The sequence below is a fragment of the Lethenteron reissneri genome, chromosome 16 (assembly GCF_015708825.2).
Source record: "Lethenteron reissneri isolate LAM-NWPU_2019-01 chromosome 16, ASM1570882v1, whole genome shotgun sequence".
Classification (NCBI taxonomy): domain Eukaryota; kingdom Metazoa; phylum Chordata; class Hyperoartia; order Petromyzontiformes; family Petromyzontidae; genus Lethenteron; species Lethenteron reissneri.
The window spans coordinates 10,090,162-10,111,848 of NC_083794.1; the positions used below are offsets into that span (position 1 = coordinate 10,090,162).

General features: G+C 49.4%; 1 protein-coding gene across 1 annotated transcript in view; it reads left to right on the forward strand.

Annotated features, from left to right (window-relative positions):
• Window positions 1-9,670, forward strand: part of LOC133342817 (START domain-containing protein 10-like) — a 41,912-nt gene extending 32,242 nt beyond the window's left edge. Inside the window, exons 4-6 of the mRNA XM_061552118.1 lie at window positions 1,577-1,694; window positions 7,564-7,616; window positions 9,391-9,670. Of these exons, the coding sequence (XP_061408102.1) occupies window positions 1,577-1,694; window positions 7,564-7,616; window positions 9,391-9,621 (402 nt within the window). The 3' untranslated portion in view covers window positions 9,622-9,670. The remainder of the gene's footprint in view (window positions 1-1,576; window positions 1,695-7,563; window positions 7,617-9,390) is intronic.
• The last annotated feature ends 12,017 nt before the right edge of the window (window positions 9,671-21,687 follow it).

The window sequence follows — 21,687 nt, forward strand, 5'->3', positions numbered from 1 at the left end:
TTCGTTGCCAATGTCGGTGATTGATGGTGATGATGATGATGTGATTTGCGAATACTTGGCAAAGAGCAGACAATTTGTTAAGTCATAAGGGAGGCGAATTGCCGAGTAATCGCATCACATGGCAAGCATTTGGTGGTGAATGCATCCGTATGTAGATGCATGCATGTGCTTAAGTGCAGTATATCTCTCTCTCTCTGTGCGCGTGTGTGGGGGGAGCGGTGGTGTAGCGGTTAGAACGCTGTGTTAAGAACCCAGGGACCCGAGTTCGATTTCCGCTCACGGTCAACACAAGTGACGATTATCTGAGCCGGTTCTGGGCCTCCCCTAGGTCGACTCAGCCTCGAATGAGTACCTGGTGCGGTGTGTAAACATCGCCCCCGGGGAGACAAAGGCGTCCGGGCGTGGTGTTGGGCACCCACCCCCTCGTGTGCCGTGCCGGCCTTCATAGGTGCTACTCGCTAACATCCCTTGCCCCAGGAGTCTGTTTCAAGGCTATATGGGGGACCTTTGTTTTTATGTTATAAAACAATGGTTGGGCCGGGGCAGTGGCACAGCAGTTGTGAGCGCACGTGCCCTACACATCCGGCCCCTTGAGTTTGATTCCTGGCCACGGCTAAAATCGGTGGCAAGTGATGTTCTCCCAACCAGCCTTTGGGCCCCGTTTACCCCAAAACCTGCACCTGGCCAGCGTGGTGAGGTGATGGTCAGATGGTTGCACGTGCGTCAACACGTTTTAGCATGAGCAATACGCACTCGCACGGTCTTCTATGTCAGTTGAGTTCCCCAAAGAGACCTCGCCACGTCTCCTGCAGCAGCCTCTCGTGGCCTCCTCCACACTTCGGCCGTTTACGAGAAGAATATGCGTTTATAATATGCGTTTATCCCGGACGAACCCGATGAACTATGAAGCTCTTTCCGACAGATGTCCAGTTGTTGGAGACGATTCCTCACCTTGTCAATCCAGCACGTGGCCTCCTTATCAGCAGTTGGGAAACACAATTTTTGAAGAATGTTGCTTTGCATTGCTGCAACTGATTTTCGTCGGGGGCCTGCATTATTAATCCCTCCCCTGCCGTGTACTATCCGCTATCCTCTACCCAATTTCCACTCTACCCCTTGACGGCTGGAAGGCAAAACATATTGAAGACATCACTTCCCACGCGTGCGTGCGCACACGCACGAACGCACGCACGCACGCAAGCGCCACGCGCGCGCGCGCCAAAACGTTACGCGCTCGCTCGGGCACGGAGATGGCTCTGTATTTTTTTCCCACCGCGGTCATGTGTGGGTTTTTGTGATTGTGTTTTAATATAGATTTATGCTGGTCTTGATATTGCATTGTGATTTTAATCGTTAAAATAAATGAGCCCATTCACTTCTTTCCTCCGCAAGTCTACTCGCGCAACTGCTCCTGATTGAATGCGATTTTTTTTGTGTGTTTGTGCGTCGGAAACAAATTGACCTGACCCCCCGCGCACCCGTTGCGCTAGGTACCGGTGCGGCTACACGTGGCCTCCACGGACGACAACGTGAATCCTTATTCATTTTTTTTTCTTTCTTTGTTGTCGCTCGTCAGAAATTTCCGCCGAAGAAGGATTTTGTCCGAGCGGTGTCCATCCTCACAGGCTACCTGGTGCGGTCTCACGGGAACAACGGCTGCACCCTCATCTACCTGACCCAGCTTGACCCCAAGGGTACGCGCGACACCAATGCCCCCGCCCCCCCACCCCTCCCCCGGTATGGCCTGGTTAGTTTGTTGTGTCGTGGCAAATGATGCAAGCGCTTCCCCCCCCCCCCCCCCCTCCAAAAAATGACCTTTTTTATTTTACCAGGTAAGGCCCACTGAGCTATATATCTCTTAAATTTCGATTTTAAGCTTTCGTGACTGCAGGGATTCATCTTCTTGGTTTTTTCGGTAAAGTCACGTAGAAGGGAAGTAATAAAATAATTAATAAAATAATTATTATTTTATTACTTCCCTTCTACGTGACTTTACCGAAAAAACCAAGAAGATATATATCTCTTCTTCAGAAGCGACCTGCCCATCGCAAATGATGGATTCTCACAAAGTGGCTTATCATCACGTGGGAAATGTCTTGCAGCCAAACACTCCAAACGCGTGTTCATTTTAAACGTGGTGGGAAAAAACTGGACGACCCTGTAGAAAAATCCACGTGACCACGGGGAGAGAGACACGCAAACTCCAAATATACAGCAGGCGTCGGGGTCGGGATCGATGCAGAGGGTCATGCGAAACCCCGGTTTTAAGTGCGGCGAATTATAGTTTTTTTGTTAAGGTGTGGCTCTGTAAATTCCCTACCCATGCCGTCGCTGGCAGAAGATCTTTCCGCTATAACGCTTATACCGACCAGCGTTCACTTATTTTCACGGGGGGGGGGGGGGGGGGGCACTTTTGCCGATAAGACATAATCCGTGTGAGGGCCGCCACACATTTGAAATCATTGGGATTGACAGCACGATGTGGAGCGTTTCACATTCGTGTGTTGTCGAGGGGCTGCACGTCAGGGGCCGCACTAAAAGCCATCGGGGGGGGGGGGGGGCGCCAGTGGCTTTGGCAATGAAGAACAACAACACTGGCTTGTACGAATCGAAAAACTATCGAACGGCGGTACACGCACGGGATTGACGATCGCGAGTGAGCCCTTAGCGACCGAGCGAAATAACTCGGTGGTCCTTCCGCTGTACTGGCAGTGGTACACAAGCGCAGATGAAACAGTTGAACACGTTCGTCAGTGGGTGGCCTTATAAGGAAAAAATATTTGTAAATGACGTTTTAGGTAATGGCCCTTCTACATAGCATGTACATAGATGTGCCAGAGAGAGAGAGAGAGAGTACCAGTTAGGAGGATGCATTTTACACCAAGGGAGCCTGACAATGAAATATTTAAACTGTTTTCAAACTAGAATATGAGCAGTTGCCTAAATATTCGCTTTTGGGTAACAGACAAACCGACGCACAGCATCAATCAGCAGCAGCATCATCAGCAACATCAGCAACATTAGCAGCAGAATACAGAGCAGGGGAAGTCACAGCAGTTGCAGAATTCACAGCAGAAACGGAAATCGCAGCAGCAGCAGCAACATTCACAGCGAGCAACAGCAGAAGAATGCACAGCAAGATAATTCAGAGCAGAATACACAATACTCAGCAGGGGAATAGCTAGCAGGATGATTTGCAGCAGCAGCAGTATTCACAGCAAACAGCAAAATTCACAGCAGCAGCAGCAAAACGCACATCAGCACCAGAATTCGCAGTGGCAAAAGCAAATTTATAAGGCAGTAGCAGCAGAATCCACTTGCAACAGCAGTCGTGTTCCTGGTGCCGTATCTGTAAGGGGGGCAAGGAGGTAGGATCAAGCAGTCATCCTTGCACGCAGCAGCAGCAGCAGCCATGGGGAGCAGCTCCAGTGATCAGAGCAGAGCTGCTCCTTGTGCGAGCACAGGGAATTAAAATGTTAAATCAGGGAATAATGCCCACTCGCAATTAGGAATCAGCAGCGCAAGGAATTTGATTAAGTGAAAGCTAATGAAGTGTCTGCTCCTCTTATGCAAATTGTGCGTGGTTTAAAAAAAAAATTAGATTGCAATTATTTATGGAGGGGTTTCCGCAAATGTTAGCTTCCCCTTTGCAACCCGCTGTGGTAAGCGTCTCCGTCTTTACAAACCTTCTACATTGAGGGTGCCGTGGTGGCGAGATGTTAACTACCTTGCCTGGAATACAGAAAGCCTTGGGTTCGATCCCGACCCTGACGCCTGTATATATGGAGTTTGCATGTCTCGTTCTCCGTAGTTGCATTAATCTTTTTCCCAGGTCCTCCAGTTTTTCCCTTCACATTGAGAAACATGCGTTTGGGAGTATTTCGCTGCGATAAATTTCCACGTGATAATCCACTTAATTGTGATAATCCACTACATAGCTCAGTGGGCCTTAACTGGTGAATAAATATAGTTTAGTTTTATAGTTTTAAGTATAAATACACTTGTCGCACACTCACTGCACTAGCCCGATGATTGCTAAACATGTCCCAAATGACGAGGTACAAAGGGTTGGATCAAACGGTAGCTCAAAAAAAATCTCTAGCTTCTACTTAAATCACAATTCGAGACTTGTTGGGGAAAGTGCCGTTAGCGAGCACCTAATGAAGGTCGGAACGGCATACGAGGAGGGGGTGGGTGGCCAGCACCCACGCCCGGCCGCCTTTGTCTCCCAATTGGCTCGAGATTTACACATCGCACCGGGTACTCTTAAGGCTAAATCGACCTCGGGGGAGGCGCAGAACCAGTTCAGATAATCGTCAATGGTTTTGGCCTTGAAAGTGGGGAATCGAACTCGGGTGGCTAGGTTTGCAGCGCAGCTTACACACGTAAACATTATATCACGATCAATTTTGATGCTCAAATGTGACAGAGACCCCCTCCCCCACCCCCCACACACATGCAGAGTTATTCGCGAAGGTTCCAGACGGTCACCGTACGCACAAACCATTATTTTGGCTCCGGCTAAGTAAATACAGGGTGCTTCAAAATAACGTTAACACTTACATGGGACTATCGTTTTTAATGAAAAAAGACATAATACACTGTAACAAAATCTATGTTAATAGCTACAAAAAGTCTCCACTTATTCGCCATCATTGTCAACACGTGCCTGGAATCTTCTCCAGGTGGTCTCCAGAGCCCGGAGGAGGCACATTTCTCGCGGTGTTGTTGAAATTTTTCAGAAGTGTTGAAACATGTTTTTCTAGCAGCCGGTACAGGGTGATCCTTTTAATAGACACCCCGCTAAAATAATACGGTGAAAATCGTATTCCACCGGGTCTCCCACCAACCTTAATACATTCATTACTTACGTTAACGCATATCGCCCGTAAGATGTGGAGCCGAACGTTGCACAACAATATAGAGCCAGGGAGAGAGAGAGCGAGAGAGAAAGTTTGCAAATTAGTGGGGTGTCTCTAAATGGATCGCCCGATGCACGGCACCAAATGAACGGGGAGCAAAAAGACGGGCAACAACGTTACACTTAAAGGAAGCCCCCCCCCCCTCTCCGTGTCGCCCACCGATCTGTAATGCACGCATCAAATGTTCTGACTCTCTTCGCTGTCGTGCATGGGAAGCTGTCGTTTTTTGCATAGAGTTTAATCGCCTGCTGGGGTGGGGGGTGAATAGGTGATCAGTGGGGCGTCTCTAAATGGATCTTCCCCCCCCCCCCTCCCCATAATGTGAACTGGCTTCATCTTGCGTTGTTCCACGGACGTGAATAGTCCTGTCGGATAAACCCAACGAAGCCACAATTGGGTTTCGCTTTTGTAATGCAAAGCAGACATTTAGCTAATTGCAAAACGACTGGTTTTGGAAAGTCGGATGGAAAAGAGAGAAAAAAAATCTTGACTGCATTTATTGAATTTAAAATATCTAATTACTTCACAGCGTACCTCCATTATCTTACCTCGGATGTTGAAAAATCGTCGTTGGCTCGAGGATGACTTTTAAATGCGTTTTTTTGGGGGTTGTAAATGTTTCAACGCGGGATGCAATTTGCCAATTATAAATCGACATGCAGTCATCGCGACAACATTTGCAGAATGGTCGCAAAAGTATCCCCCCCCCGGATGGAATGTTAATGCCAGCCGAAAAAAAAAATCTTGGTAAATTTCTAACGATGAATGAGGAATGTAAATGAGCCAGCATCGCCCAAATACCTCAAATGTCTCTAAATCCCTCCAAACGAGTCCATCATCAACGGCAAGATCTCATTCGCCGTCTTTAAGATCCTCCACGGACTCGGGCTTTTACCTCCTCTCTCATCTTTCTCCACTCCCTCCCGCGCGCTCTTCTACCGCTCCCCTCTCAGCTCTCTCCACTCCCTTCCACGAGTTATCTCACCTCTCATCTCTTTCCACTCCCTCACATGAGCTCTCATATGCCTCCCCTCTCATCTCGCTCTACTCTCCCCAACGTGGTCATGACTCCAGCAACCAAAGTCTTCTGTCAAAACCCTCCGTAAACTTTCATCCAATGGGAGGTCCATCCTTGTCATCTTCTGCCCCCCCCCCCGCCCCCCCATTTCTCTGTCTGCACTGCTGTGACCCCACCCCTGATCGAGTCCAGACTCGAGACTACTTCCCCCATTCTATTCTCCCTAGGGCGTTCTCTTGCTGTGACGTGTCCTTTGTATGCACGGTATTGCAACATCATCTCTGTTTCCCCTCCGGCCCGTGGAATTCGTTTGCTGCTCGGGCTGAAGCCATCGCCTCGCTATGATTGAGAAACACGGGTGGCTGAAGTGCAGCTTTGAAGCCAGCTCGGTGTCCTGACTCCTGAGTGGTCACCCACCCAAGCGTGACCCAGGCTCCAGGCTGCTTAGCTTGCAAAAAGTAATGAAATAGGCGGGTCCTCTGGCGGTTGATTTGAGCTCGGACCACCACCACTATTATATATATATTTTTTATTTTACCACTGAGCTATACAGCTCTTTTTTTCAGAAGCGACCTGGCCACAAATGATAGCCCAACGAGAAGTGGCTTATCGTGTGGAAGTTTATAGCGGGTCAAATACTGTAAACGCGTGATTCTAAATGTGCAGGGGAAAAAAACCGGAGGACCCGTAGAAAAATCCACGTGACCACGGGGGGGGGGGGAACATGCAGACTGAAAAATAGACGTGCATCATGGTCAGGATCGAGGCTACGACCTCCTGTATATCAGGCGAGGGAGTTAACGTCTCGCCATCGTGGCGCTCTCTCGACGCTGCATCGTGTGAAGAATAAGGATAGCTGCTGGCTTGGTCCCAAAACACATTCCTGCGGAGGGAGCTGGTAGGAACGTTGGGTTGCTCGGTCAATGGCCAGGGTCAACGGCGGCGTGGTGTATTCCGCAAATATGGCCGACTGTGAGGACGGGCACAAGCCGGCGTGAGTAGGTTAAACGTTGAGTTTTATAAGGGCACAACGGGGTGATCAGCCCCTCCCCACCCAGCCCCTCCCCACCCAGCCCCACCCTCCCCACCCAGCCGCTCCCTGCACGACGGACACAACAATCCCCTGTGGGCTGGTGTAACCAGGAGGTTCCTACCAGTAAAATATTTTACATGAACACAAGTGTATTCACACCATGGTGACTTAACCAAACCTTTTTCTGGAAAGATTGTATGTTTTTTTAAAACGTTTGTCTCGCATAGATGCCCATGATACCGACAATGGTGGTGGCAGTGATAATGGTGACGTTTATGATGATGATGACTAATCATTGTGCTTGCTTAAATGCCTCAGAAGCTAAAAGTGCCTTACACCTCCTTGAAAATAATTTGAAGGGCACCCCCAGGGGCAGCTGTCCCTGTGCAGCACAACGTGACTCGGCACCGGACTGCCCCAGTACAGGAGGGGATGATCAATGGTGGCGGCAGTGGTGATGATGATGACGACGACGACAATGATCATGTTGCTGATTGGCGTGATGGGTGGTCATTCTATTGTGGTTGAATAATGATTACAATGATGATGATGATGACAATGATGACGATGACACTGATTCTCATCGCCAGGCTCTTTGCCGAAGTGGGTGGTGAACCGGGCTTCTCAGATGCTGGCTCCGAAGGTAACATTAGCTTCCCATGTCCGAAACGAGAGCCGACGTTCGCTTGTACAATTCTTCATTTTATTCGCACCGCCGCCACGTAGGTGTAAATGAATAAAAAAAAGTTTCGTCATAATCCTCCCCATGAATTCACACCTGCCAGCCGCCAAAGTTTTTTGTTTTATATATATGTTCGCGAGCGGTGGCGGCGGCTTCAGTGGCTCCGGCTCGGTGTAAGGGGGCAGAGCATTGTCCCGCTGCTCTGGCGTGACGCTCGCGCCGTGCGGTGCACGGAGAAGTGATCCGCAGAGAAGCGATCCGCAGAGAAGCGATCCGCAGGCTCCCACTCGCGATGAGGGGTGCCCCTCCAACCCTCTAACCCCCACACCCCCGTCCCTCCGCCTTACACGGCGCCCCCCGCCCCGCCGCCCACAATCCTTTCTACAACTCTGCAAATCATCATTCGTATCATCACCAAAGACAAAGATCCCCCCCTCTCCCCGTATAGCCGAACAGACTGTTGGGGCAAGTGCTGCTAGCGAGTAGCACCTACGAAGACCGGCACTGTGGCGCACGATGGGGTGGGTGGCCAGCACCACGCCCGTCGGCGTTTTTTTGTCCCCAGTGGTGACGTTTACTACACACCGCACCAGGTACCCGTTTGAGGCCGAGTCGACCTAAGGGAGTCCCAGGACCAGTTCAGAGAATCGTCACTCGTGTTGGCCGTGAGCGGGATTCATAGTCGGTGTCGCCGGGTTCGACCGGCCACCAGGCAATCGCCACTTCACCTATTTGCGTTTCGCTCTCTGTATTTTTAAATCGGTAGCCGCGGGGTCCTGTGGAAGTCTCCTTCAGTGAGTTGGGTGTCCTCCCCCCCCCGAGTCTGCCCGGCAGGCGGGCCGCAAGTCCACGGGGTCATCTTGACCGGCGGTGCCATTCGCGGCAGGGCACGATCTCAACGTGCCCGCGCCAGTCGACAAGTTCGAACCGTTGTTGTGGTTGTTGTTATTGTTAAGTAAGTCCATCATTCCTCTCCTGGGGGTTATGGATCCATCATAGCGCTAGAGTAATGGACGTTTCAACAACGACACTGCGATTCATCCGGACCGGGTAGCTCAGCGGTAGAGCGGACGACTCGCAATCGGAAAGGTTGCGAGTTCAAACCCGTCGTTTTGGTTGTTAAATAAGCCCATCATCCTGTGGACAGACTCGCCCCTGTTATAGGAATATGGAATGGCCATCACTGGCTTTAGACTGGAAACGGGAGTGTTAGCACTACCTCGATGTTCAAGTTAGCAGGAAATCGCTGATTTTTTTTACCTGTTTTTGAGCCGTAACGACTCTTTTCGTTGTATTTGTGGTGGTTTCTCAAAACCTCAGGCCCGAGGCTGTGGCCCCTACAGGGAGCCCCCCCCCCCCCCCCCCCCCGTGTTAATCCGGCCCGGGCTGCAGGCGACTTGCTGTCCACTCTCCCAGCTCGGAGGGAACTTTACCCATCGTGTCCGCTCTAACTTTAATTTTTCAACAAATTAAATATTCTTTTGTGTAAAAAAAAAAAATACATTTTATAATAGGAAATGTACGTTCTAAAAACGAGAGTGGGGGGAGGAGACAAGGTTGCCGCTGGGACGTCGCTGCTCGCCACCCACCACACCGCGTCCGGCTCGTCGGAGCCAAGCAGCCGGTTTCACTACCCCGAGTGTCGTTACCTGCGCGGACACTGCTTCCAACCTCCTCCAACTCCATCATGACCCCCCCCCCCTCCAACTACCCCACCCAACCGTTCCACGCGCAGGCAATGAAGCGGATCCACAAGGCGTGCGTCAAGTACCCGGCGTGGAAGCGCCGCCACGAGCCGCAGCACAAGCCGTGGCTCTACCCGGAGCAGAGCAACCTCCCGTCGGTGCGGCTCGCCGAGCTGGCGCTGCAGCGCTGCGACTCGCTGGAGCACATCGACGAGAGCGCGCTGGCGGAGGCGTGCGACGACCACGCAGAGCTCAGCGAGGACGACGACAACGCTAACTGAGCGGCGTGAGCCCAGTCCCGACGCTCTTCTCCTCCTCCTCACTCCCTCCTCCTCCTCACTCCCTCCTCCTCCTCACTCCCTCCTCCTCCTCACTCCCTCCTCCTCACTCCCTCCTCCTCCCTCCTCTCTCCTCCTCCTCGTCGTCGTCGTCACCATTCTTCCTGCTCCTCCCGCACCACGTTCCCTGCCATCAACCGATTCCTCTTCCCACTAAACCTCCTCCTCAACCCCTTCCTCCACCATCCCGGCAGCAGTCATTCGACCTTCACCTGCGGTTCGTCCTCCATCCATCTTTCCTCTCCCTCCTCCCTCCTCCTCCTCCCTCCTCCTCCACCCCCACTGACCTTCGTGGCAAGAGGTCTTCGAGCACAGTGGAATTGACAAAGAGCTCGACCTTACATTACATTTCACACACGCAGCTGAAGACATTTACACACCGCACGCGCCTGATGATGGTTCAACACGTGCCACGCGATATGAAGAGTTCTGATTCGGTATGCGTGTACACGTGTGTGTATGTGTGTCTCTCTCACTTCGACGTAGGGTGTGTTGGTTGAAATTACGATAAAGGTTCTTGTTTGTGTATGAGAGTGTACGTGTGTAAAGTACTCTAATACGTAAGCAAGTAGAGAGCGGTGGCGCAGTGGTTAGCGCACACTGCGCTACGAACCCCGCGACCAGAGTTCGAATCCCCCCTCACTGACAACAGCGGTGACGATTATCTGAACTGGTCCTGCGCCTCCCCTAGGTCGACTCTGCCTCAAATGAGTACCTGGTGCGCGGTGTGTAGTAAACATCGCCACTGCGGAGACAGAGGCTGGCCGGACGTGATGCTGGCCACCCACACCCCTCGTGTGCTGTGCCTGCCTGCATCGGTGTTTGCTAACAGCACTTGCCCTCCTAAAGTCTGCTAAGGCTATACGGGGAACTTTGTCCTTTGGCGTGCATAATTACTGTGTAACAAAAACAAATTATAAGTGTCATTTTCCAATTGCTTATGCCTCGAAAGTACAGATAATGGCTATTGTTCCCCACAAACTTTGCTTTTGTGACCAGGACAGTGATAATTTTGAAAAGTACCTATTTTCAATGAGAAAACGTGTGCATTTGTGTCATTCCTTCATATAAAGTCCTGGTCACAAAAGCAAAGTTTGTGGGGAATAATAGCCATTTTCTATACTTTTGAGGCATAAGCAATTGGAAAATAACACACTTACAACCCAGGAACAAAAATCGTGTTACATCGTGACATGAGGGAGACATTGCCACAATCGGAATCATTGGCGTTCTCGCCATCGCTTGAGGGATGCGTTTCGAAATCATCGGGGATCTGTGCGGAGGGTCATGATTGACACGACATTTAAACAACGTAGTTTAACACGCAGTAGGCTTTCGCGACCAATATCATCCATAATAGAGGTTTTTTTTGGGTTGGATCGCGTAAATATATGAATGTGCCGTTAAAACCCGCCACCACCCGACACAACCAACTAGTAAGGGTTCTCACGTAAACAGAACGTGGCCAATTCGTCACTAGTACAGCACTAGTGTGTAGTGTATAGTGTAGTATACAAGTACAGCACACTGGTGTATAGTGTAGTGTATGGTGTAGTATACTAGTACAGCACACAGGGGTGTAGTGTATAGTGTAGTGTATAGTGTGGAGTATAGTGTAGTATACTAGTACAGCACTAACCGGTGTGTTGGAGAGCCAAGCCACAACATTTACAAACTGAGTACGACCTTTCGCCAGTAATTACAACTAGCTCCATCAGGCGACAGTCAGATGTGTGGATACGTCTTACTGTTTCGTTCCTTATATAGAGGCGTAGATGTGGTGAACGAAGGCTTCTCCACAAATCTGGCTGTCGCCTGATGAAGCTAGTTGTAATTACTGGCGAAACGTCGTACTCGGATTGTAAATGCTGTGGCTTGGCTCTCCAACACACCGGTGTGCTGTACTAGTATACTACACTATACACCACACCCCTGTATAATACACTATACACTACACTATACACTACTATACACTACACACCAGTGTGCTGTACTTGTATACTACACTATACACTACACCCTATACACTACACTATACACTACACTATACACTACACTATACACTACATTATACACTACACTATACACTACACACCGGTGTGCTGTACTAGTACTACACTATACACTACACTATACACTACACACTAGTGCTGTGCTAGTGAAGAATTGGCACGTTCTGTTTACGTGACAACCCTCCCTAGTTGACTGTGTCGGGCTGGTGGCGGGTTTTAACGACACATTTATATATTTACGCGATCTAACCCCAAAAAAAAAACTTGTGGAGGTAACTGTAGGTGACTCTCGCAAAGATGTACCACAGTGGTGGCGATAAGAAACTCAATGGGGGCAAACCTCTGACCTCGGGTTGCGCAACGTCGTCTTTGGTAATTTGGCGGTCCACGTAAAAAAAGAGTGACGCTTCGATGTTTCTGACGCGGACCCCCCACCTCGAAGAAACCGATTTCGTCCCATCGATTAAAACAAAACGCAAAAAAATCAACAACTCTTCTGCTCGACGGTGCATGCTTCAAACGGTAGCGCGTATACATCGAATCGCATCTAATTCTCAGCGAGTTGTGCGCGAGTAATGGGTTCGCGCGTTCGCCGTGGTCACGAGAGGCGCTTCGGTGTGCGTGGAATTGTTTCTTTTAAAAAAACACAACAACAACAACACAATTCTTATTTCGCCAACTCGATTTGTCACAATTGAACGGACTCGCGAGAGGAGGGGGGGGGGAGGATGGGGACTGATCGTTGCACGCGTTGTGGCTGTGTGCTCTCGCTCCAATCCGCTGCCTCGTGTTGCACAATTTGCCTCTTCTGACTGCTTTGACTCCTCTACAGCAGAAAAAAAAAACCCGTGAATCGTGTTGCCAAGCTAACATTGCTCGTAGCCTTAGGCAATTTAACCCGGAGGTAGGAGGGTTGGGGGGCTTGGTTTCACTTGGGGTGGCAAATGTTTCCCGTGTGCACCATGGGCTCTGTCCACAATGGGCAGAAAGCCTAGCGTATAAAAATGATAACAATGCTGTCTGTTTTAGACGCTTCCTATTTATTTACATATCCCGTGGATGTTTTATTTCACATTGTTTCTCTCTCTCTCTATCTCCCCAAGCACACTGGTACTCGTACATGCTGAAATGTTTTTTTTCTCATACAAAGCTATGACGGCGACTTCGCTACCATGCATATTTACGAGTTCGGGGGGGGGATAGCATTCTCCAAGAAAGTCATTGGTAGCATTTGGCACCCTGGGTGGTACCGATAAGCTGCTTTTAGCAAGTGGCTTAAGGACCAAACGTGGAGCGTGTCGACCCTATAGCCACTACCTCCCCATCCTCCCTCCTCCCTCCTTCCCTCCCCTCTCCCCTGCCACCCTCCCTCCCCCATCCACCCTTCATCCTTTGGCCTCTAATGCAGAGATGGACAATGTTTGAATTAAATGTAATTTAAATGAGTGACTTGATCACATTTGTAACTTGTAAATGATATCTAAATTACATATCTTAAAGTAATTGGTAATTTGTATCTCAATTAGACTGGACAAATTGGTCATTTGGTCAATTGTACCCTAACTGAATTTCCTCCCAATGATTTGTAATGCGAATGTACATTGCACCATCTGCTGCCGCTTCCTTGCCTCTCGATGCTTCAACCCCTTGCGATCCGGGGCACGCTCCGTAACGCCCCGACCGCCACTCGCTGCAGGTGGCAAACCTACAGGAAGCCGACGACTGATTTATCACCTCCCCACGATGTCCCTTCTTCTGCTGCCGCCGCTTGTGGCTTTGCCTGCAGCCAGGGCCGGATTAACTCAAGGGGTGTAAAGGGGGGGGGGGCTCACAACCGACCAGAGCATGCGGCTTTTGAGAAGCCACCAAAATAATTAAAATTATATAGAGAGACAGAGAGAGTCGTTACTGCTCCATAATAGTAAGAAAAACAGTCCGCGATTTCCTGCTCAAATCAACATCGAGGCGGTGCTAGTACTCTTGTTTGCAGTCCAAAGCCAGTGATGACCATTCCACATTCATATAACAGGGGCGAGTCTGTCCACAGGAGAAACTACTTTTTGACTGACCGTAAAAATAGATGGTAAATATTTTAGCGACCCCCCCCCCCACTCCCCAGAAGGATGATGGGCTTATTTAACAACCAAACCACGGTTTGAACTCTCGACCTTTCCGATTGCAAGTTACCCGCGCTACTGCGGAGCTACAGACCCAGTTGAATCGCGGTGTCGCTGATGAAACGCCGGTACTCTCGCGTTATGATAGATCGTGTCGGTAATTTTTTTATGCATTTCAAGCCCGTGGCACTACTATGTTGCAATTACTCGCGGTCACGTGCCGGCGTTGTGAGTTTTGTCCCGCTTAACTTCGAATTGGCCTCACGATCGCATCCGTCCATCTCGTTCACGAACAATGATTGAGGTGGCGACGTGATTAACGAGCGGAGTCATTGGCATCGGGCACGGGTCCGGTCCTACAACAGTCTTGGGAAGGTCATTTAATATACCGGGGAGCAGTGCCGGATTATCCCAGTAGCAAAAGTAGCTACATCTGTAATAGCTACGGGCCCCAAACTTTCAAGGGCCCCGCGCTAAATGCTTTCAAGCTATCAATTCCGGTTCAGTGATTTTGCACTTGCTCTATTACTATAGTACTATACCGCCTTCAACTTTTATGAACGACCGGGTGTTTAAGGTTAGCGAGTTGTCGCGTTATCTGGCTGCGTAGCAAATGAAAAAATACAATTACTTTACTATGCAAGTAAAAAATTGGTGTTTTCATTTATGTGGGTCTTTTATTTTTATTTAGGGCCCCTTTTATAACATTATTCTACAGGCCCTGCACTCGCATCATCCGGCACTGCCAGGGAGGGGTTACCCCCCCCCCCCCTGTACCCTCCACGAAAACTGAATCCGGCCCTACCTGCAACCGCCGCTGTGTGCGACGTCTCATCAGCAGCTGCGGACTTTGCGAGGACGTTTTGAATACCGCTGGTGATTTTTTCAATATTCGTCCGTACCGCGTGTTGCACTTCGTTCGCACCGTATGTAGCCAACCGTGCTTAGTCGGAGCGGTTTCCACCGTCGTAATTCAAGTGAGTTAGGCTATGTGTTTCTTTGATTTTGACGGGACGATTTTGATTTCAAAATCAACCCATGCGGCAGCACCAGCAGCCGCCGCGTCGATCTCTCGCGCTGCCGCTACGTTCGGCTTCTTGGCAACAATTCCACTTGCACTTTATCTGCCGAAAACCATTATCTAGTTTCGTAATGGCATGTAGGGGCGATAAGCGACTCTTGCAGCACTAATGCTTTGTGAATGCCTGCAAATTACGTACGAATCCATTTCCCTCGCTAACGTGGTTTTTTTTTGTGTGTGCGCTCGCTCGCTCGCTCTCTTCCGCGTAATGAAAAACAAAACAGAAAAACACCCTCGCCGATTTTATATTCATCACAACGGGATGAGCCGTCGAACAACGGGCCGTTGAATTTCCGCGACTGTTTTTAGCAGAGATCTGTTGAATCATCCTCGTTTCCCGTTAGCGGCCGCTGACTTCTTGAAAACTGTAAGAGGGGCTTATGGTAAGAAACACAATCTAAGTGGGATAATGTTACGTGTTGTGCGATGTGCCGCTCCTGATTTTTGGTCTAGGTTGTGAAATGTTTACGGCGATCCGATGACTAAAATTGCTTTGGACTAATCTGATAACTGTGACGTCACGCTGGTGACGTCACGTCCGCTATATTGACGCCGACAAAAAAAATGCGTCGCGTGCTGTTAGGTGACGTCACGTGTAGAAATCTATTCCGATTGCAAATGACATGAACACCTGAGGAAAAGATCCTAAAGCAGGGGTGGGGAACCTTTTTTCTGCCAAGGGCCAAAATTAGCCTGTTATATTTGGTCAAACATTGAATTAACTCGCCCCTAATGTTATGGCTGGAACTGCTTCTCTTTAGCGAGGCGTGTGATGTTAGCTGGTATTGATGATGTTGCTACTCGCAACTGCTTTTCCAGGTTTGCTCCTAGATTTATTGAATTTCGAGTCCCGCCTGCGGTTGCCTTTGCAGGGCCACACCAAATGATTTCGCGGACCTTACACGGCCCACGGGGCCGTACGTTCCCCACCCCTGTCCTAAAGTATCCTTTATAAGACGAAATCTAAAATAATTAAAATCCAAAACCCATCCCGACTGCGTTTTTTGTTCGTGCGTGTTGTATGTCCTCCGTGCTTTTCCCTCCGCGATTCAGAAGCACGCGTTTAGAGAATTTGGCCGCTATAAATTTCCACTGCGATGAGCCACTTCGTTGAGCTATCATTTGTGTTCTAGATTTGAAGCTTTCGTGACTGCAAGGATGCATACTCTTGGTTTTTTCGGTAAAGTCACGTGCGTAAAAAATATTAAGAAATAATAATAAATAATCGAAATACTTGATACAGTAAATCTGGCTGTGACGGTCCCACCTGATGACGGAGACTTGTGTTGCCTCCGAAACGTCGTGATTTTTTATTTTATTTCTATTGTTATTTCTATTACTTTTTTTCACTATCATTTGTGACGAGGTCGCTTCTGAAAAAAAAAACTCCAGAGCTCAGTGGACTGGTAAAATAAAACCAGTTTAGTTTTCGTGTGTAAATTTTTTTAGTGATCTGCTTACCTTTTCTATACTTTGCACTCATCGTTTTTGTTGTATTGTTTGTAGCTTTCTGACCCGCCCTCGCTGAACATCGTGAATAATAGCTTCATAGCTGATCGGATTTTTCCAGGATAAATAAACATTCTGATTCTGATGTCCAGAAAACTCCCCTTTTAGCCTGCTCATCAAATAGCAGTAGACGAGGAGTTAATTTGAAAGTTCAAGATATGTATATTGTGCACACAAGCTTGAAATTATAACAACAACAAAATTACCCCATTGATCTAATAAAACAGCAAATTTGGTTTGTTCAGCCTTGGTGCTGTTTATTAGTTCTGTTGTTTACAATAGAACAGCACGTAACGGGAGCCGTGATTCTAAATCGTACACCTGATAGGAGAGGGGGGGGAGAGTCGAGAGGGGGGTGGGGGGGGGATCGAGAGGGGGGGGGGGGTGGAGGGGGGTCGAGAGTGGGTGGGGGGGGTCTAGGGGTTGGGGGGGGTCTAGGGGTTGGGGGCGTGGTCTAGAGGGAAGGTGGGGGGGGTTAGCGATGGGGGGGGGGGAGCCGTCAAAACGAAACGTGCTTCTCGTCAATCCAACTTCGTGGTTGAGTTCCATTTTGCTGTTGACAGATGGTGGCTGTGTGCTCCAACGCCCCCCCCCCCTTTCCCCCACCGTATCAGCCCCCACGCTCTTCACTCGGCCTCTTATTAACATCGCTATTTAATCTCGCCCACCCACCCACATCCACAATATTTGCCGGGAGGTGGGAGGGAGTGGTAAAAGGCCACCTTATGCAATGCGCGTGCATGCCCCAGAGCAATTGATATCGTTAATTGTAATGCTTCGTTAAGCGTGGACTTTTCAGGGAAAGCGGTTTGAGGGCAATGGCAATAAACATTTACTCAATTTTCACATTAGTACTCTTTATGTGCAGGTAATGTGTGTGGCTAAAGATTTCGCAAGGCTGCTGCACACAGACTCCTGACTTTAGAAAAACGTTGAATGTACTTTACACTGTAATGCAAAAAAGAAATGCATTGCCTATTTTAAACGTTGCCCTGTCTGTCTCTCTGTCTGGTTGTTTGTCCTCTCTCTACTGATTTTCTGACTTACTGTCAGCTGGTTTGCCTGGCTGACTGGCTTACTGTCTGTCTGGTCGACTGTCTGCTAGCTCGTCTGACTGGCTGACATTTGGCTGTCTGCGTGATTATCTGCCCGTTGCCCTGTCTGGCTATCTGATTACCATACTGTTGGCCCATCTTCATTGGCTGACTTTCTGTGTGGCCATCCGACTGTTGGCCTGTCTGGCCTCCTAAGTGACTGTATTTTTGGTCTGTTTATCCGACTGTTGGCCCGTCTTGACTGGCTGACTTGTTTTGCTGTCTGTATGACTGCGTCAGCCTGTGTATCAGTCTGTCTGCCTAATCTGTAGGTCTTGCTGTGCCTGACTGATTGCCCGCCGGTCTCTTATGAGCCGTGCAATGTAACAAACGTGTTCGTAAGAAAGCGTGTCATTTTCTTGCCTCGTTTGAGATGCTGGAGATCATAATCGGCATGCAACTGCCTCTTTAAATCGTATTAACATTACAGAACGCCCTTGGGGACATTCTGAGATCGGCTCATCGGCGTTACGTCAGACAACGCCCAAGCAACTTGCTGTGCTCAGGTGGCACACACACACACACATCAAATAAAATCTACCCACAAGCCTCTGCAGCCTTTACTAAAGCAAACGGCATTAACATTATGAATGGGCCGTTACGTGAACTCCACGGCGGCAATGGAACTGCGTTACGTGCTTCGTACCCATTGTGACTCATCAGCATGTGCTGTTGTATAACCTCGGTTTGTATTGACAGCAGCCTTGCCGGACTGGCAGGCACGTGTCTTGCCTTTTGTACCCCCCCCCCCCTTCTCTCTCTCTACCCCAGTTGATGGAGCTTTTGTGACGCCGGTGAACGCGTCATCTTGTGTCAATGAGTTATTCTGCAATAGTTGTTTTGATGCGATACGCATGCATTTAATATTTTCCCCTGTAAAAACCTGTGTGCTTTACTGACGTTTATGTAAACAAACAGACAAGATCGTGATCAAGATGATGATTATGAAGACGCTGGCAGCGATGATGGTGATAGCCATGATGATGGTGGAGGCGGCAATGATGATGATAATGGGTGACAATGATTGTGGTGGCAGTGGTAATCGATGATGAAGGTTACGACGATAACGATGTTGTTTGGGTGGTGGTTATTAATTGTTAATGATGGCACGATGTCCGACAAAAAAATAAATCGACTCCGCACCTGTACAATGAGAAAGCTAATTGTGACCCCCCCCCCCTCCCGCATTGTGAAACATTCATGAAATCAGCTGGGTGGTTGGGGCGATTCGCGCGATCCTTAACGAATAAACGGCACCCGTATTTATATTTTTTTGGGGGGGGGGGCGGAGCGGACGCAGACAAATCCCTCGGATGGTGTCACGACACACGGTTTTTTCTGAGTGGTGGAAGAATTGAACGCGACACGTCGTGGACGATTGAAATGCTTCCAAAAAAACAAACAAACGCCACGAATATGGCTTGCAACGTGTCAACTCGAAACAAGTTCCCGGAAGAAGAGGAAGAAGAGGGAAAAAAATAGCCCAGAGCGTTGTCATTTCACATCGACGATGAGTCTTTATTCAAGTTTTCCTCGAGGTGTTGTTACCAGCAATAACAGCGTAGTGTCTTTTGTTTAGGTTATTGAAGCCGTATGCAGTGCAAATTGTGGTATGTTTCGAGTATTTTATTAAAACGTATGAAATGAACCGATGACGGTGTGTGTGTATGTGTGTGCGTCTGTGTCTGTCTCGCGCAACATCAGTTCCACCGCGTGTCTTTAATGTGGAGTTGATGGGAAATTAAATTCGCCGGGGGAGAGTAACGAGAGGGGTAATGAAATTCCCGCTCGGAGAAGCGAGTATATCGGGTTGATTGTCCGTGCGATGAACGCTTATCGTCGTATTGCGGAGCGGGCGGGGAGACGGCTGACCTCTACTGTGTGGGTCAGAGGTCACTTGAAGAAGGGATGTCCAGAAGTAACTCCATGATATCTGCTTCCGCGGCCAGTTTTCGAACACGAATGGCTGCACTGCTTCCCCCAAAGACGCGAATGGATGTTTTTAATATCTCATGCGTGGCATGACGCCGAAAGCACAATTAGGATAAACGTGGGTAAACATTATTTTTCTTGCAAATTAAAAACAAGACTTGTGATAACAGTGGGGTTGTTTTTCTAAGCAAAATCGTCAATTAAAAAGCACGCAGCCTGCAAAGCATGAAATTGAGATCAATGGTAAGTATTATGGAAATGGCATTGGCGAAGAGCAATTCCAGCTGTTGCTCTCGACGCAATGATGACAGCATGAATGTGGCCGAGACGTCATTGTGTTTAGGAAGATCGAGAGGTGAGTTGTGGTCAGTGGTGTGGAAGGAACCACACACTTCGCCATCGCTCCTTTTCTCCTGCTCGAACCCAGAATTGTACAAATTGACACCCGAACTAAAACACATTCCTGCGGTGGGAGCTGGTAGGAACGTGGGGTTGCTCGGTCAATGGCCAGGGTCAACGACGGCGTGGTGTATTCCGCAAATATGGCCGACTGTGAGGGCGGGCACACGCCGGCGTGAGTAGGTTAAACGTTGCGTTTTATAAGGGCACCACGGGGTGACCAGCCCCTCCCCACCCCACCCAGCCCCACCCCTCCAACCCCCCACTCAGCCCCACCCTCCCCACTCAGCCCCTCCCCACCCAGCCCCTCCCCACCCAGCCACCCTCCCCACCCAGCCCCTCCCCACCCTCCCCTCCCCACCCTCCCCTCCCCACCCTCCCCTCCCCACCCAGCCCCTCCCCACCCTCCCCTCCCCACCCAGCCCCTCCCCACCCACCCCCTCTCCACGCAGCCCCACCCCTCCCATTTTTGGATGCACGACGGACTGACACAATAATCCCCTGTGGGCTGGTGGAACCAGGTGGTTCCTACCAGTAAAATCTTCTCTAATTGTCTTGTCACCACCACAGTCTGGTTGGGGGATCTTCCCTCCGCTGTCCTGCTGACACGTCCTTCGATGACAACTTACAATGTCATCATCACCACCACCACCACCACTTGGTGGCCACCTCGATTCGAATAACCTGCCCTCCTCCCTGCGCGCGAGCCCTGCCCATCACAACATTCTTTCTGACCCGCCTCGACTGGACGTCTGTGAAAAAGGGGCTTCATTGCTCATCGGATTTCTCCAGTATAAATTAAGAGTCTGGTATTCCTGAGCACATATACAGTACAACATTTTTCTGGCACTGTCCTGCCACACTTAATTTTCGGACCCTCCAATTTTATTACCCTTTACCGCCATGCTTATCACGGTTGGCTACGTACGGTGCGAAAACAGTTCAACGTACGTACATCAAATTCCTAACATCATCGGCACGCATTTGCCAAAATCGCGTGCAAGAGGTTGATTTTTATACATCCGCTTTGTTATGACTTCCCTGTGGCGGGTTGCATGAACAACTTAAGTGTGAAAAAAACCACCCTCAGTTTGGCATTCGTAGCCAGGAGCAGTTGAGCAGAAATTTAAAAAAACCGCGAGGCGCTTCAATGCAACCGGCCCACAGCTCGCTGGCGCACACAGCAAAACAAGACCATCACTTCTTGCGCCGCGCCTCCCTCTCCTAACATCTACAATAAAAATAGATTTTTTTTAAACTGCAATGCGACGACGATGCAATGTCTTGTCGTCCTCTACGTATCCGCGTTAAACAAGCTGAAGCGTAAAATTGCGTCCTCATGGCCGCTGTAAATTGTACCATTGCAGTCTCGTGAAGGTGGCGCAGAGTGCGTGGGGAACGAGTCTTGACACCACAGGGGAGTTTCCCAGCTGCCACTGCCGCTGTTGCCTCTCCCGCCGCTGCGTATCTCCCGGAGCGGCATGCGGTTCTTTAAGTGTCCGCTTAGTGACGTTGATTCAGTCAGGATCACCGTCTCGTCTTCACCCACAGTGCATTGCGGCGCCTCTCGAAATATTGCTGTGGTTTTTATCGTTCGTCTGTTTTTGTTTTACCAAATTCGAAAAAAAAGGCTCTCCTTTGTTATTTAGGTTGACGGATCCCTACCCATAGATGAAGGTAAATTGTAAATGATGCAGCACTGCAATTTGACGCCAGTGTTGACGTAAGGCGCTTGACTATTGGAGATTCGCAGAGCTGGCAAGATTAAAAAAATAATTTGCTCTTTTAGATTGGTGGCAGCCGCGAAGAGCCTTCGAACTAACACGTTGTCTCGATAATTGTATCCCAATTATTGCAGTGGGACA